Source organism: Corticium candelabrum, chromosome 11 (assembly GCF_963422355.1).
Source record: "Corticium candelabrum chromosome 11, ooCorCand1.1, whole genome shotgun sequence".
Classification (NCBI taxonomy): domain Eukaryota; kingdom Metazoa; phylum Porifera; class Homoscleromorpha; order Homosclerophorida; family Plakinidae; genus Corticium; species Corticium candelabrum.
The window spans coordinates 4175523-4188206 of NC_085095.1; the positions used below are offsets into that span (position 1 = coordinate 4175523).

General features: G+C 42.6%; 1 protein-coding gene across 1 annotated transcript; it reads right to left on the reverse strand.

The window, feature by feature from the left end:
- Nucleotides 1-3894: 3894 nt before the first annotated feature.
- Nucleotides 3895-4848, reverse strand: LOC134187144 (uncharacterized protein K02A2.6-like). Its single transcript, XM_062655261.1, has one exon. It carries the CDS (start codon nt 4846-4848, stop codon nt 3895-3897), a length of 954 nt encoding a protein of 317 aa, XP_062511245.1.
- Nucleotides 4849-12684: the final 7836 nt, after the last annotated feature.

The following is a 12684-nucleotide window of genomic DNA, read 5'->3' on the forward strand; positions in this document are numbered from 1 at the left end:
ACCGCATTTAGGCGTGCGTATGCATTCATTTCTACAACCTCGACATATGGTGGAGGCCAGAATTAGAAAATTCTTTGGAGCGGTGAATGCGGTTCTGGGACAAATCGGTGGTGTATGTAGATCTGACAAAGTATGGTTAAAAATTGTGAACATAAAACTTTTTTTGGTACTGGCATTTGGTTCTCATCTTTGGGATTATGATAGATCTGATGTATCATACATGGTTAATTGAGCATTTCGAAAGGGCGTCAGATGCGGGCTTGGGATGAGGAAGTATGAATCCATTCATGATAGGCTGAAGGATGATTTCAAAGAAGCTATGACAAGAGCTAAGGACATGAGGCTTAAATATTTACGTAGAACAGGACAGTCGGTTAATTATCTGGTGAGAGGTCTATTTATATTAGCTGTAGATAAAAAGTTGCATGTAGGATGTAGATATATTGTAGTTTGTGCTGTCTGTTGTAGCTGGTGTATTTTGTAGTCTGTTAGCTGTACATCTTATGTCTCAGTTGTTTTTATGTTTGCCCCAAGAGGGAACTGTACCTTTTTAGGTGCGACAGAAATATATCATATCATATATATATATATATATATATATATATATATATATATATATATATATATATATATATATATATATACCAAAAGCTCAATGGAGAGCCATATAGGACCACGCCCATTTCTGTTGTGCGACCCGGATTAGAACAGTCCGTCAGCCAAGACTTGGTTTTGCGGGGGCGAGGCTAGAATTTATTTGATATCCGGGAGCTTTCGCCTTTTTAGGCGTGGTTGCGCTTGGAAATCTACTGAAAAGAAGGACACTAGGACGAAGATCACTGTCCGTAGAAGACGTGCACGTAAAGGACAACATATCGGCTAAGTCTTATCCAATAAAACTGACGATAGACTGGCGTAGAGTCCCAGATCTAGTCTCGGTCATTTCCTAATCTCGGTCACTCGTTCTCTGCCAAATAGCTGCAGCCAGACCTAGCTGCTACGCCAGCGTCATAGTCCTACTGGATAGCAACTAGGTAGAGCGGGTCACGTCAGTATCCGTCGTAACGTTGCTGCTGTAGAACTTGAAAATTGATCGCACCTATTCTCGGTCACAGAGTATCATATCCCGGTCAGTGCTTGCCATCTCGTTTCTACAACTCCATTTGAGACGCAAGTCATCTCTGTCGATAGGCTCCTTATATGACTTCCTTCGCCAAATTGCTGGTTTTGTCTTGTCAACCTCTACTCTCGTAGACAACGAAGAAGACGGATGACTCACGGGACATAATCTCGGTCACCTGATCTCGAGTGATTTTCTCTCTTCAGACGCAGATCTGAGGCGTTCTTTTGGCTAATGTTATAGTCATCACCGCTGGCTACTATGCCTACGGGGTGACGTTAGTGCTCATCGTACTGTTGCTACGGCAGAACGTGACATGTGAGAGACAAATAGTTGGACATCCGGGATCATATCTCGGTCAGTCGCTTTCATCGCGTTTCTACAAGACGAATTGAGACGGTAGTCATGTCTGTTGAAAGGTTCGCTTTGGATGTTTCTGCCACTGAATAGCCGGTTTTGTCTCTTCAGTTTTTCTGTTGCAGGGCGGTGAGAAAGGTGATCGACCTACGGGACATAATCTCGGTCACAGTATGAGCGCACTTCTTGGGTTTTACAGATTTCAGGTAAGTGGTCTTACCTTCATTGGGTATTGTGCATACGGTCACAGTCGACTAAGGCTGATTGAAAGTGTTTTGTAGTGAATTTGTAGAACTATAACAGATTCTAGTAATTAGACTGTGTTGGCAAACGTTAGTTGTTCTGTCTAAATTATGTTTTTAAATAATAATTAAGATAACCTTTATTTAGTACATGTGGTTTAGTGCTAATTAGCAAATTTTGTGAGTGATAGATTGATCATCATGGAGATAAACATTGAATCCATTCTGGCACAAGTTGAATGTCACAAGAGTATGCCAGGACTCTGCATACTTGTAAACTGTGTACGTACTACGATCTTGTTGATTGTAAGATTTTAGCTACATCAGTTATTATCAACAACATGCACTGCTTAGCTAATTAGCTAATTCTATACACAGAAGGTTCGTTGGATATCTTCACTGGACTAATTATCATAACTGTCTCAGACTCAGAACTGTGTCATGAGAAAGATTGTTTTCTCTTTGGCAACATGTCACCATTTTCATAAGTTGTCAGGATAAAAGTAAAAAAGCAGTTTTTGTGCAATTCTACTTGATAAAATCATCAATCATACCATCCAAGATAAAGAATCATTATATCTGCCAGTCAAGAATGTAGAAACAGGTAGGAATACTCTCTGGTTAACTGCCAACAAAATGTGAAAATTCAGAGTCATCACGTTGCAAGCTTGAAGTGCTAAAAATAGTAAGTTAAACACACCCGTCTTTCTCAAAATCGCGTGACCGAGATTATGTCCCGTACGCCATCACCTTTCTCACCGCCCTGCAACAGAAAAACTGAAGAGACAAAACCGGCTATTCAGTGGCAGAAACATCCAAAGCGAACCTTTCAACAGACATGACTACCGTCTCAATTCGTCTTGTAGAAACGCGATGAAAGCGACTGACCGAGATATGATCCCGGATGTCCAACTATTTGTCTCTCACATGTCACGTTCTGCCGTAGCAACAGTACGATGAGCACTAACGTCACCCCGTAGGCATAGTAGCCAGCGGTGATGACTATAACATTAGCCAAAAGAACGCCTCAGATCTGCGTCTGAAGAGAGAAAATCACTCGAGATCAGGTGACCGAGATTATGTCCCGTGAGTCATCCGTCTTCTTCGTTGTCTGCGAGAGTAGAGGTTGACAAGATGTTGTATAGCTCACCAGCCGTAATACTACTCCGCTGTAGTCTAGGCTAAGTATATCGCATATACCGACTCAGTGGACCGGTTATACCAGAAGCTATTCTGCTACAGTGCACGACACGTACTCTAGTCTCGCGTAGCCAAACCCCTCCCCTTTTTACATCTATCGGCGGGGAAGGGTTTGGTGAAATTGCACACAAGTAGTGGTGCCATCCGCCACCGACTTCCGGGTGGCAGATAATTACATTAACGTAAACGTGTAATCAACCCCACCCAAGTTGATTGCTATTTACACCAAAGGATGCGGACTGTTGTGCTTTGTGCTTGGAGTCTCTTTCCAGCAAAACGCAAAACAAAGAAAAAGAAACGGCTCATGCAATGCTCAAGCGATGTAGACATCTTGGCAAGTCTAGATAAACTAAAAGTGTTACGGACATTCTCTTGTGGACCAGCTGACTAGCTAGACAGAAGCAGCTGGATCGAGCCTGTTTGTGATACATTGCCGAACGTAGCTTGCTTCGTTTCTTTGGCTAGATCAGCAAATTCAAGGGTTGCGGGAAGAGGTCGAGGCAATGGCATGGCAGGTTGAAACAATTAATTATGCAGAGGTTAGCGTGCAGTTTGCGTGAATTCGTAGCTACCTAAACGCCCTATACCAAGAACAATACCATACTATCGTAAAGTCTGTCCATTGATTGTTGTAAGCCTTCCAACAAGTGCTTTCTCGTCGACAGGAGAGAGAAGAATGTTTCCAGTAATTATCACCTGTCAGCTTAACCTTCATCTAATTACTAGTTGGAAAGACGAGGGCGTATGCCTGGCACCACTGCTTGTGTGCAAATTATTTCACCAAACTCTTCCCCGCCGGTAGATATAAAAAAGGGGAGGGGTTGGCTACGCGAGACTACACGTACTCTACTGCACAAGAGCACTCAACGCTAGTTTACGCTAGACTAATATAACACGTACGCAAACCGCAGTCATACCTAAAGTGCATGCTCGCTATACCACACTCTCCCTTCCTTAGTCTGGTGCTGTCCTTATCTATTGTTCACGATATCTTGCTGGTGGTTGTCTGTTTTGTCTCTTTGGATATCGTTCGGGAGTCTCAATCTCGTGGTCTTCTGGAGGTGATAACATTTCCTTGGAGATCAAGGTAGACTCGTCATCTTGATCCTTGTGTTGAGTAGATTGAACTACTTGTCCTGTCTCTTTCACAGGAATGACTGGTACTTGTATCTCTTCCACCTGTATCTCTGGTACACTTACATCAGCTGTTTCTGGTACACTCCGTTGATCTCTCCAACGCATTTGGTCTGTATGCACGTGCCTGGAATGTCCTTCCACATTCACTAAATAGTTGGTTGGTCCTAGCTGTTGTTCAACGGTTCCCACCAACCACCTACCACGACTGTCTTGACATGGATTCCACACACTGACTTTACAACCAGGATTCAGTTGTCTTGATCGTATGGTAGCTTCCTCGAACTTGATTCTCTGCTCATCTCTGTCAATGCCACTTACCTCTGGGCGCAACAAAGATAACTTGGTTCTTGGTATTCGTTTGATCAACAGTTCGGCAGGAGTTTTGCCTGTTGCAGTATGTGGAGTCGTACGATAGTGTAGAAGGAACGAAGACACTTGATGACTTATCGATCTTCCCGCTGGTCGACCCTTCAAGCTCTTTTTTAACTCTTGTACCATTCGCTCTACCTGTCCATTAGATGCAGGATGGTAGGGTGGAGTCAGTTGATGCTTGATTCCATTGGCCTCCATAAACTCCTTGAAGTCTTGTGCCCTAACCTGAGGACCGTTGTCGGTTACAAGTCGCTGTGGCAATCCATGACAAGAAAAGCTTCTTCGCATAGCTTCAATTGTCTGCCCTGTAGTAGCATGTATACTCAGTTCGTGGACTTCCGGCCATTTAGAGAAGGCGTCTGCAATAAGTAATACTGCTTCCCCGCAAATTCTGCAAAATCTGCATGGACATGTTCCCATGGTGATGTTGGGTAGATCCGTGGATGTGAGGGTTTACTAGTACTTGGTCTACTCTTCTGGTTTTGACACTGTTCCCATGATCTTGCCAAATCTTCTATATCCCTGTCCAGGTTTGGCCACCACACATAACTTCTGGCTAAGGCCTTCATTTTGCTGGTCCCCAGATGACTCTCATGTATCTGCGCTAATACGGTCTTTCTCAATTCCTCTGTGATGATAACTCTGCTGCCCCACAATAAGCAGCCTCCTTCAATCGATAACTCATTAGCACGTTTAGCAAATGGTTGTAAGGATTGGTTCACATCTCTGGTAGTCCATCCGTATCGAGTATATTGATATGCTCTCCTTGTCACCACATTCAATTGGGTTGCCTTTGCAATCTCTTGGCAGTCATGGGCAATGGTTCACAATAATCCACTCCAAAGACTTGTTCATTTGGATCAATCTCTTCTACTGGTATAGAAGTCGAGACAATACATCAGCTTCCTTGTTATCCTGCCCTGCCCTGTATTCTAGCTCATAGCTGTACGCACTTAATATGAATGCCCAGCGCTGCATTCGTGCAGCTGCTAGCGTAGGAACTCCTTTCTTAGCTCCTAGAATCCTCAGTAGCGGTCGATGATAGGTTAATAGCGTAAATTTCCTTTCCATCAGGTATTTCTGGAAGTGTTTTACTCCTTAAATCAAGGCTAGGTCCTCTTTTCTAAAAGAGCATAATTCTTCTCAGCTGGAGCTAGTGTTCGTGACGCAAATGCGACTGGGCGTTCAGTGCCATCTTCCATGACATGACTTAGACACGCTCCTACTCTATATGGTGAAGCATCGCAACTTAACTTGATGGGCTTACCCAAATCATAATGTACTAGTAAGTTTGATTTCACAAGTATTTGTTTTGCCTGCCGGAATGTCTTTCTCTGTTGATTCACCACTTCCAACGTTGCTGTTTCTTCAATAAGATATACAGTGGTTGTAATGTTGATGACAAATTAGGTAAGAACTTCCCATAATAATTTAGAGGTCCCGAGAAAGCCTTCAATTTAGTCACGTTACTAGGGTCAGGTGCATTTTGAATCGCTTCCATCTTACTCCGAGATGGATATGCCTTCTGCACTCACCACGTGCCCAAATATTCTACCTTAGACTTGCCAAATTCACATTTTTCCATTTTTAGCTTAGTTCCGGCTTGGTTCAGTCTTTGCAAGACCTTGAATAACCTTTGGTTATGCTGTTCATCACTGTTGCCCACTATTAGAATATCATCTATGTAGCAGATGACTCCGTCCAGTCCTGATAGAACGTTATCTATAGCTCGTTTCCATATACTGGGTGCTGAGCTTATGCCAAATGGCATCCTTGTGTACGTAAACATGCCCTTGTGTGTATTAATAGTTAGGTATGGCTGACTTCTGGGGTCTACTAACATCTGTTGATACGCTTGTTTGAGATCCAAACGAGAAAATTTCTTCCCTCCTGCTAAGGTCGAAAACAAGTCATCTGGATTCGGCATTGGATATTGATCCAAATCAACATAGGGATTGATGGTGACCTTGTAGTCGCCACATATTCTAACATTTCCATCCCCCTTTCCAACTACCACGATGGGTGCTGCCGATTCACTCTTCTCTACTGGTTTTAGAATACCTTCCTTCCGCATCCGTTCGAGTTCAGCATCGACCTTACTATGCAAGGCATATGGAATCGGTCTGGGTCGATGAAACTTTGGTTTGGCATCTGTATTCAACATGATGTTGGCCTGATATTCAACCAATGTACCTACCCCAGTGCCAAACAACTGTGGAAAGGTTTCCACTGGGTCTATTGCCTGAAATTTCTGTACAGTGAAGACTGAATCTCAATCTAGTTTAAAATGTTTCAACCAGTCTCTTTCTAGGATGGCGGGCTTATTCTTCACTTTTAGCACATGAAACTTTACATTTACTTGCTGTCCCTTGTATCTTGCAGGAACTTCCGCTTCTCCTTGCACATTCAAGGGCTGTCCATTGTACGTGTGTAATCTGGTGGTACTTGGGCGCAACTGTATATGTTTCAAGTACTTCTGATATGTACTAGTGGGGATAACCGTAACTGTTGCTCCGGTATCGATTTCTAACTCTATCTGTCTTCCAGCAACGTCCATTTCCACTGTGACACCTCTCTTGTTTGAGATACTATAAACAACACTAAGCGATTCCTCATCTGCATGATGGGTAGTTCGGGGCTTTCCCTTTCCACGTGCTGTGTCTTTGGAATCTCTACTCTGCATTCTCTTCCGGCATACTCGACTAATATGCCCCTGTCCCTTGCAAAAATAGCCGTAATACTACTCCGCTGTAGTCTAGGCTAAGTATATCGCGTATACCGACTCAGTGGACCGGTTATACCAGAATCTATTCTGCTACAGTGAACGACACGTACTCTACTGCACAAGAGCACTCAACGCTAGTTTACGCTAGACTAATATAACACGTACGCAAACCGCAGTCATTCCTAAAGCGCATGCTCGCTATACCACACAAGACAAAACCAACAATTTGGCGAAAGGAAGTCATATAAGGAGCCTATCGACAGAGATGACTTGCGTCTCAAATGGAGTTGTAGAAACGAGATGGCAAGCACTGACCGGGATATGATACTCTGTGACCGAGAATAGGTGCGATCAGTTTTCAAGTTCTACAGCAGCAACGTTACGACGGATACTAACGTGACCCGCTCTACCTAGTTGCTATCCAGTAGGACTATGACGCTGGCGTAGCAGCTAGGTCTGGCTGCAGCTATTTGGCAGAGAACGAGTGACCGAGATCAGATCCGGGACTCTTTTTGCGACTAATCACGTGGCAGCGTCTCGCTAGTTTTTGAGCACACTGCCGTCTCTTGGTGTTTTTTCACCAACAACCTAGTAAATTGTAAAGAGGGCATGTGATCGCGTTTTACTGCATTCTAAAATCTGGTGTGCATCTACAAACACGGGAGGTTTCTGACCCCAAACTTGACGCACTGTGCAGTAATGAGGGTAAGAATCGTCAAGTAGAAACCACGGTTCTGCGCCTCAGCAGTCTTATATGGTGGGATATCGCTACTCTGTTGAGATTTCTCTGCGCTGGGTGCTGTTTTCAACGAGTTACGGTATTCCTTTACTTCTTTGTAATGAGTTTTTAGTGTTCTCTTTTTCTGTTCTTCTGTAACTCTATCAAATTGATTTTCGAGTTTGCTGATAGTTGTAAGTGTTTTGATAATATAAGGAGTCATAACTAGCCAAGGGGATTGATGTTGAAGAGATGTAGAGGCTGAACTGTTTGTTCATGCACTAGAATACCTACTCTGAATATGCATCTAATATGAGGAAGAGAAAAAGTGGAGAAACTGTTCATCCTGGAAGAGATTACCAGTCTTGTGCTAGATGTGGCACCACTGCAGAGATCTAGAAAATTGAAAGAAGAGTTGAAACAGTGGGTAGTGGCTGCTCTTGAAATCAAATCAACCCAAAGTCTTGCTTGTGTCACAAATATGATAGTATTAATTGTTATCAAAATATCACTATCACACGACCATAAATTCATCAGAGAGACTCTTACTAGAGGAACAGTGAGTAAGTGTACTACAAGTATATGCAAATGAGATCAATTTTTCAATAATAGTAAATAAAGGCATGTAAGGCCACAAGAAAAAAATAGTTGTTTGACAGGAGCGCGCGCACCGATTTTCGGCTCCGCACGGATTTATTTTTTATTTTTTATTTTGTCCGCAAGCTCAAATGTTTGTACTGAACGACAGATTTCTGTTCTATCAGGTATGTGTATCATTTTGATAGGGTGTATTTGTGATAGATTTTCTCCTACCTAGCATCTCCGCTAAACATCCGGGCTTTGTCCGGGTTCTTCTATCGCGCATCGTGTCAACCGTGAGCTTGTCGAAAAGAGTCTGCTGTTGTGGAGGCACGGAGTGTTCTTTTCTGTTGTCCGTTAGTGTAGTTTGCGGGGTTTCTACGGTTGTTCCTAGTCAGTTTGTTCGGTTCTGTTCCCAGTCAACGCTAGATAGTTTGTTCGTCGGGCTAAGCTAATCCTTCGTCTGAATGTGTGTCTAGTGATTGTACTGCGTCTTGTTCGAAGTTGTCTGTTGTAGGGGCCGAGGACATTTATAGTTTAGTATCAAACCATCTAGGTAGACCCGTGACTGCTCTAGTTAGTGCTGGAGGTCAATCTTCACGTGAGTCAGGCCAACGGTGCCCTATGGACACGACTCTTGCTGACGTACTGGAGTTTGTTGGCAAATCCATTTCAGTCAAATTTGTTATTGAACCATCGGAACACTAGATACAAGTAGATGACTTTTATTAGTTCTTGTGTAGTGTTTTAATAGTAGTATTTGAAATATTTAGCCTAATAAATCATCTGTGCACCATTGTAGTTTATATCAATAATAAAATATAAAAATAAAATGCGCGCGCTCGCACGAATTTTTGAGCGGAATTTCCTGTCAAACAACTCTTTCTTGTGGCCTAACTGCAGTTTATTATTAATAGATACAGTGTAGTTATTAAATTAATTGATTAGTTGACTAATTGTTGCACAGTCAATGTATACTGTACTAGACACGTTCAGTAGTCTAGTTTGTTGCTGTGATAGACATGCGTTGTGTATTACATCAGACAATTCTTTTCAAAACAGATCAACATTTAATTAGCCAGAAGCTAAACAGTAGAATACGCTAGCAAGTAGTTTGACAAGTTGTACAGTGTTACAGTAGCTTTACATTTACAGTCACTGCCGATTCTGGCATTAGCATCAGCGATAATGCAAGGTGATTACAACAAGTGGCATTCGTAGATATGAGCACACAGCCGTCTCAAAGAATCTAATTTTCTGACAACATCGTACGATGGTAGCACGGTAGACAAGCTTCTAGTGAGAAAGGCGTCTAGCGGTGTGTCGAATCAACGGTGTTGCAGTGCGTAGTTGAGTTGCCACTTCCGGCTTAGCATTGCGTTCACGGTCAGTGGATGGTCCGGCCATTGAATTTTCTACATTTCAATTTTCATGTTTTCATTTTTCAATTTTTAATTTTAGTTAATTTTTAATTTTTAATTTTAATTTTTAACTTGCATTCTTATTTAAATTTTTGTGTTTATTAAATTTTTAATTTTAATTTTTAATTTTCTATATTTTTTGTAAAATGGTTTTCATCTTTTGATATTTGATTCTTTTGATCTTTAGATTTATCTTCTAAGGTTTGATTTTTAGGCACCTATGTGCTCAAAACTAGAAACTTGAACGCGCTGTTCGCTTTTCTATTTCTAACATAAATAGAAAATAGAAAATAGAAAATTGAAATGACCAAGGGGTCCGTGACCCTTCCGGCCATTTCAATTTTCAAATTTCAATTTTCAAATTTCAATTTTCAATTTTTAAATTTCAATTTTCATTTTCTATGTTTCAATTTTTAATTTTTTGTCAAACGTTTTTAATTATTTTGCTGAAAAAATTTAATTCGGCAAACAAATTTTTATTTTTCATTATTGATTTTCATTTTTCATTTTTCATTTTTCGTTGTTCTATTTTCAAGTTTCTATCTTTGATTATATTTGGTTGAGTTGAATGTCACAAGAATTGAACGCAGCAAGAATGAAAATTGAACGCAGCAAAAACGAAAATTGAACGCAGCAAGAACGAAAAATGAAACAGCCTTGTGCGAATTACGCAGCAGGGAGTCGGGTGGAACGCGTGGCCTAGTCATAACTCAACGCAGTAGGGAGTTGTTTTTCATTCCAACGCGTGCTGCTGATTGGAAGGGGCGGAGTGAATCTTCGACGACTTCCGCCCTATGACGATCTCTTGCAATCTCCGCTCTAGCGAGAAGGGAATCTCCCGCTTCCCCAAAAATAATCAATCTCAGGTGCGATCAGCCATTGCTGATGAGCACAGTACATATGCATGGTATATGAATTTATCTATTACCACATATAGCAACAATCTAGCTAAATCTAAAACTCAACAAAATTTAGTAACTATGCTAAAGTCGTTCAAACTCAACTAGGCTTAATTAATTAACTACCAGGCATTTTATGCAGTACAAACAGCAACTAGAAACAAAGATGCGCGGTTTGCTGTTCTACACACGCGCGCCTACGTGCAATTCAAGCAGTTCGCTCAATCGATCACCTCGGGAGAATCTTGAGCTTCTGTCCTTGCGGATGGCTTTCTTGTCACTGCAGATCTAGACCTGCGTAAGCCGGACGACTGGCCGAGTACCTCGGGTAGCTCAGACTCGGTTGACTCTGCGTCGTCACCGTCGCTGTGAACGACGCTACTGCCCACTAGATCACTTACTTGCTTGCCCACCTCTGTCAATTCGTCCAAGCTACAGAGAGTTACGCAGAGTGGACCGTCATCCCATGTTGTATTGCAGAGACGGCAACGTCGGTGTTGTATCTCTGAGAAGATATATTGTAGTAACACGCATGATTAGAATTGATAGCTGAAGTAGCAAGTATTGTGCTTACACGTACACTGTTATATCTAGGTGAGACAAAGACTTACATAGTGTCAAACTAAGTTCTAGAATGTTCTATACCTAACCACAGTAGGACGTGAGTTAACCTACATGACATGAAACCTTATTTGAGTCATCCAGAGTTCACGATGATGTCGTCAATCGCAATTACTCTGGTTTTCTCAGTTGTATATTACATCTTCCCACCAGCTCTGAAGTCTCCAGTAAACGAACAGAGATAAACGTCAGCAATCCCACATTGCTTTCCGTTTTCTAATCCTGGTAGATCGTCGCGGGTTGTCAGGACCATAGTGCGGTGGTAAGTTCTGGTGAACCAGCTGATCTGATGTCTTTGTCTGTTCGACATCTGTACCTACCTGTGACGATGTTTGTGAGGGAGAACGTAGGTAGTCACGTAGATCCATGCCTGGATCATTATCTTCGTCTACTCCATATTGTGGTCGAAGTTGTTCTAAGTGACGCCGCCAGATAGGTCCACGCGGATGTACCTTTACATTCACGCTCCTGGAACCGTGTACTTTGATTACGGTTGCTGGAACCCATTTAGGCTCACTAGTGCGTCTTGGCCCACAGTAGAGTGCATAACATGGTGTTCCTACTTGGTAGTGTCTGTGGACGTTATGGACCATGCTTTGTGACTCTTTGGCCTGTGACTTCGTGGCTTCTCGAGCTTGGCGTTCTTGAGCTTCATGTGCCGGGGACGGCAATAGTGTATCAATCTTGGTTCGTATCTGTCGATTGTTGAGTAATTCGCTTGGCGAATATCCACTAGCTAATGGCGAATGTCTGTATTGCATAAGAAATTCCTGAAGAGCTTCCTAAGGGGATTTCCTTGACTTTTTCAAGAAACGCTTGAATGTCTGGACAAGTCTCTCAGCGGCACCGTTGGTGGCTGGATGATAAGGTGCTCCCGTCAGATGCACCATTCCTCTTTCATGGCACCAGGCTTTGAACTCCTGTGAGGAAAGGTGGTAGCGTTGTCTGAAACTATGGCGTGCGGGTAGCCAAAGTGTGAAAAGTCTTCCTCTAGCAACTGGGTAGTTGTCTTCGTAGAAGTAGACTTGGTCGCATGAATACATGGGTATTTGGAGTATGCGTCTATGACAACGAGCCAATGGTGTCCCATGAAATCGATGGCGTGGTCGACATGTATCCTACTCCCGGGTTTCTCCGGCAGCATCCAAGGATGGTTAGCAGGCTTTGCCGGTTTGTTTTGATGTTCGGCGCAGGCAGTGCATCGATGACACATTTCTTGAATAGCTGTGTCCATTCTCGGCCAGTAGACTGCTGTTCGTGCCAGTTGTTTCATCCTTTGCATACCGAAATGGC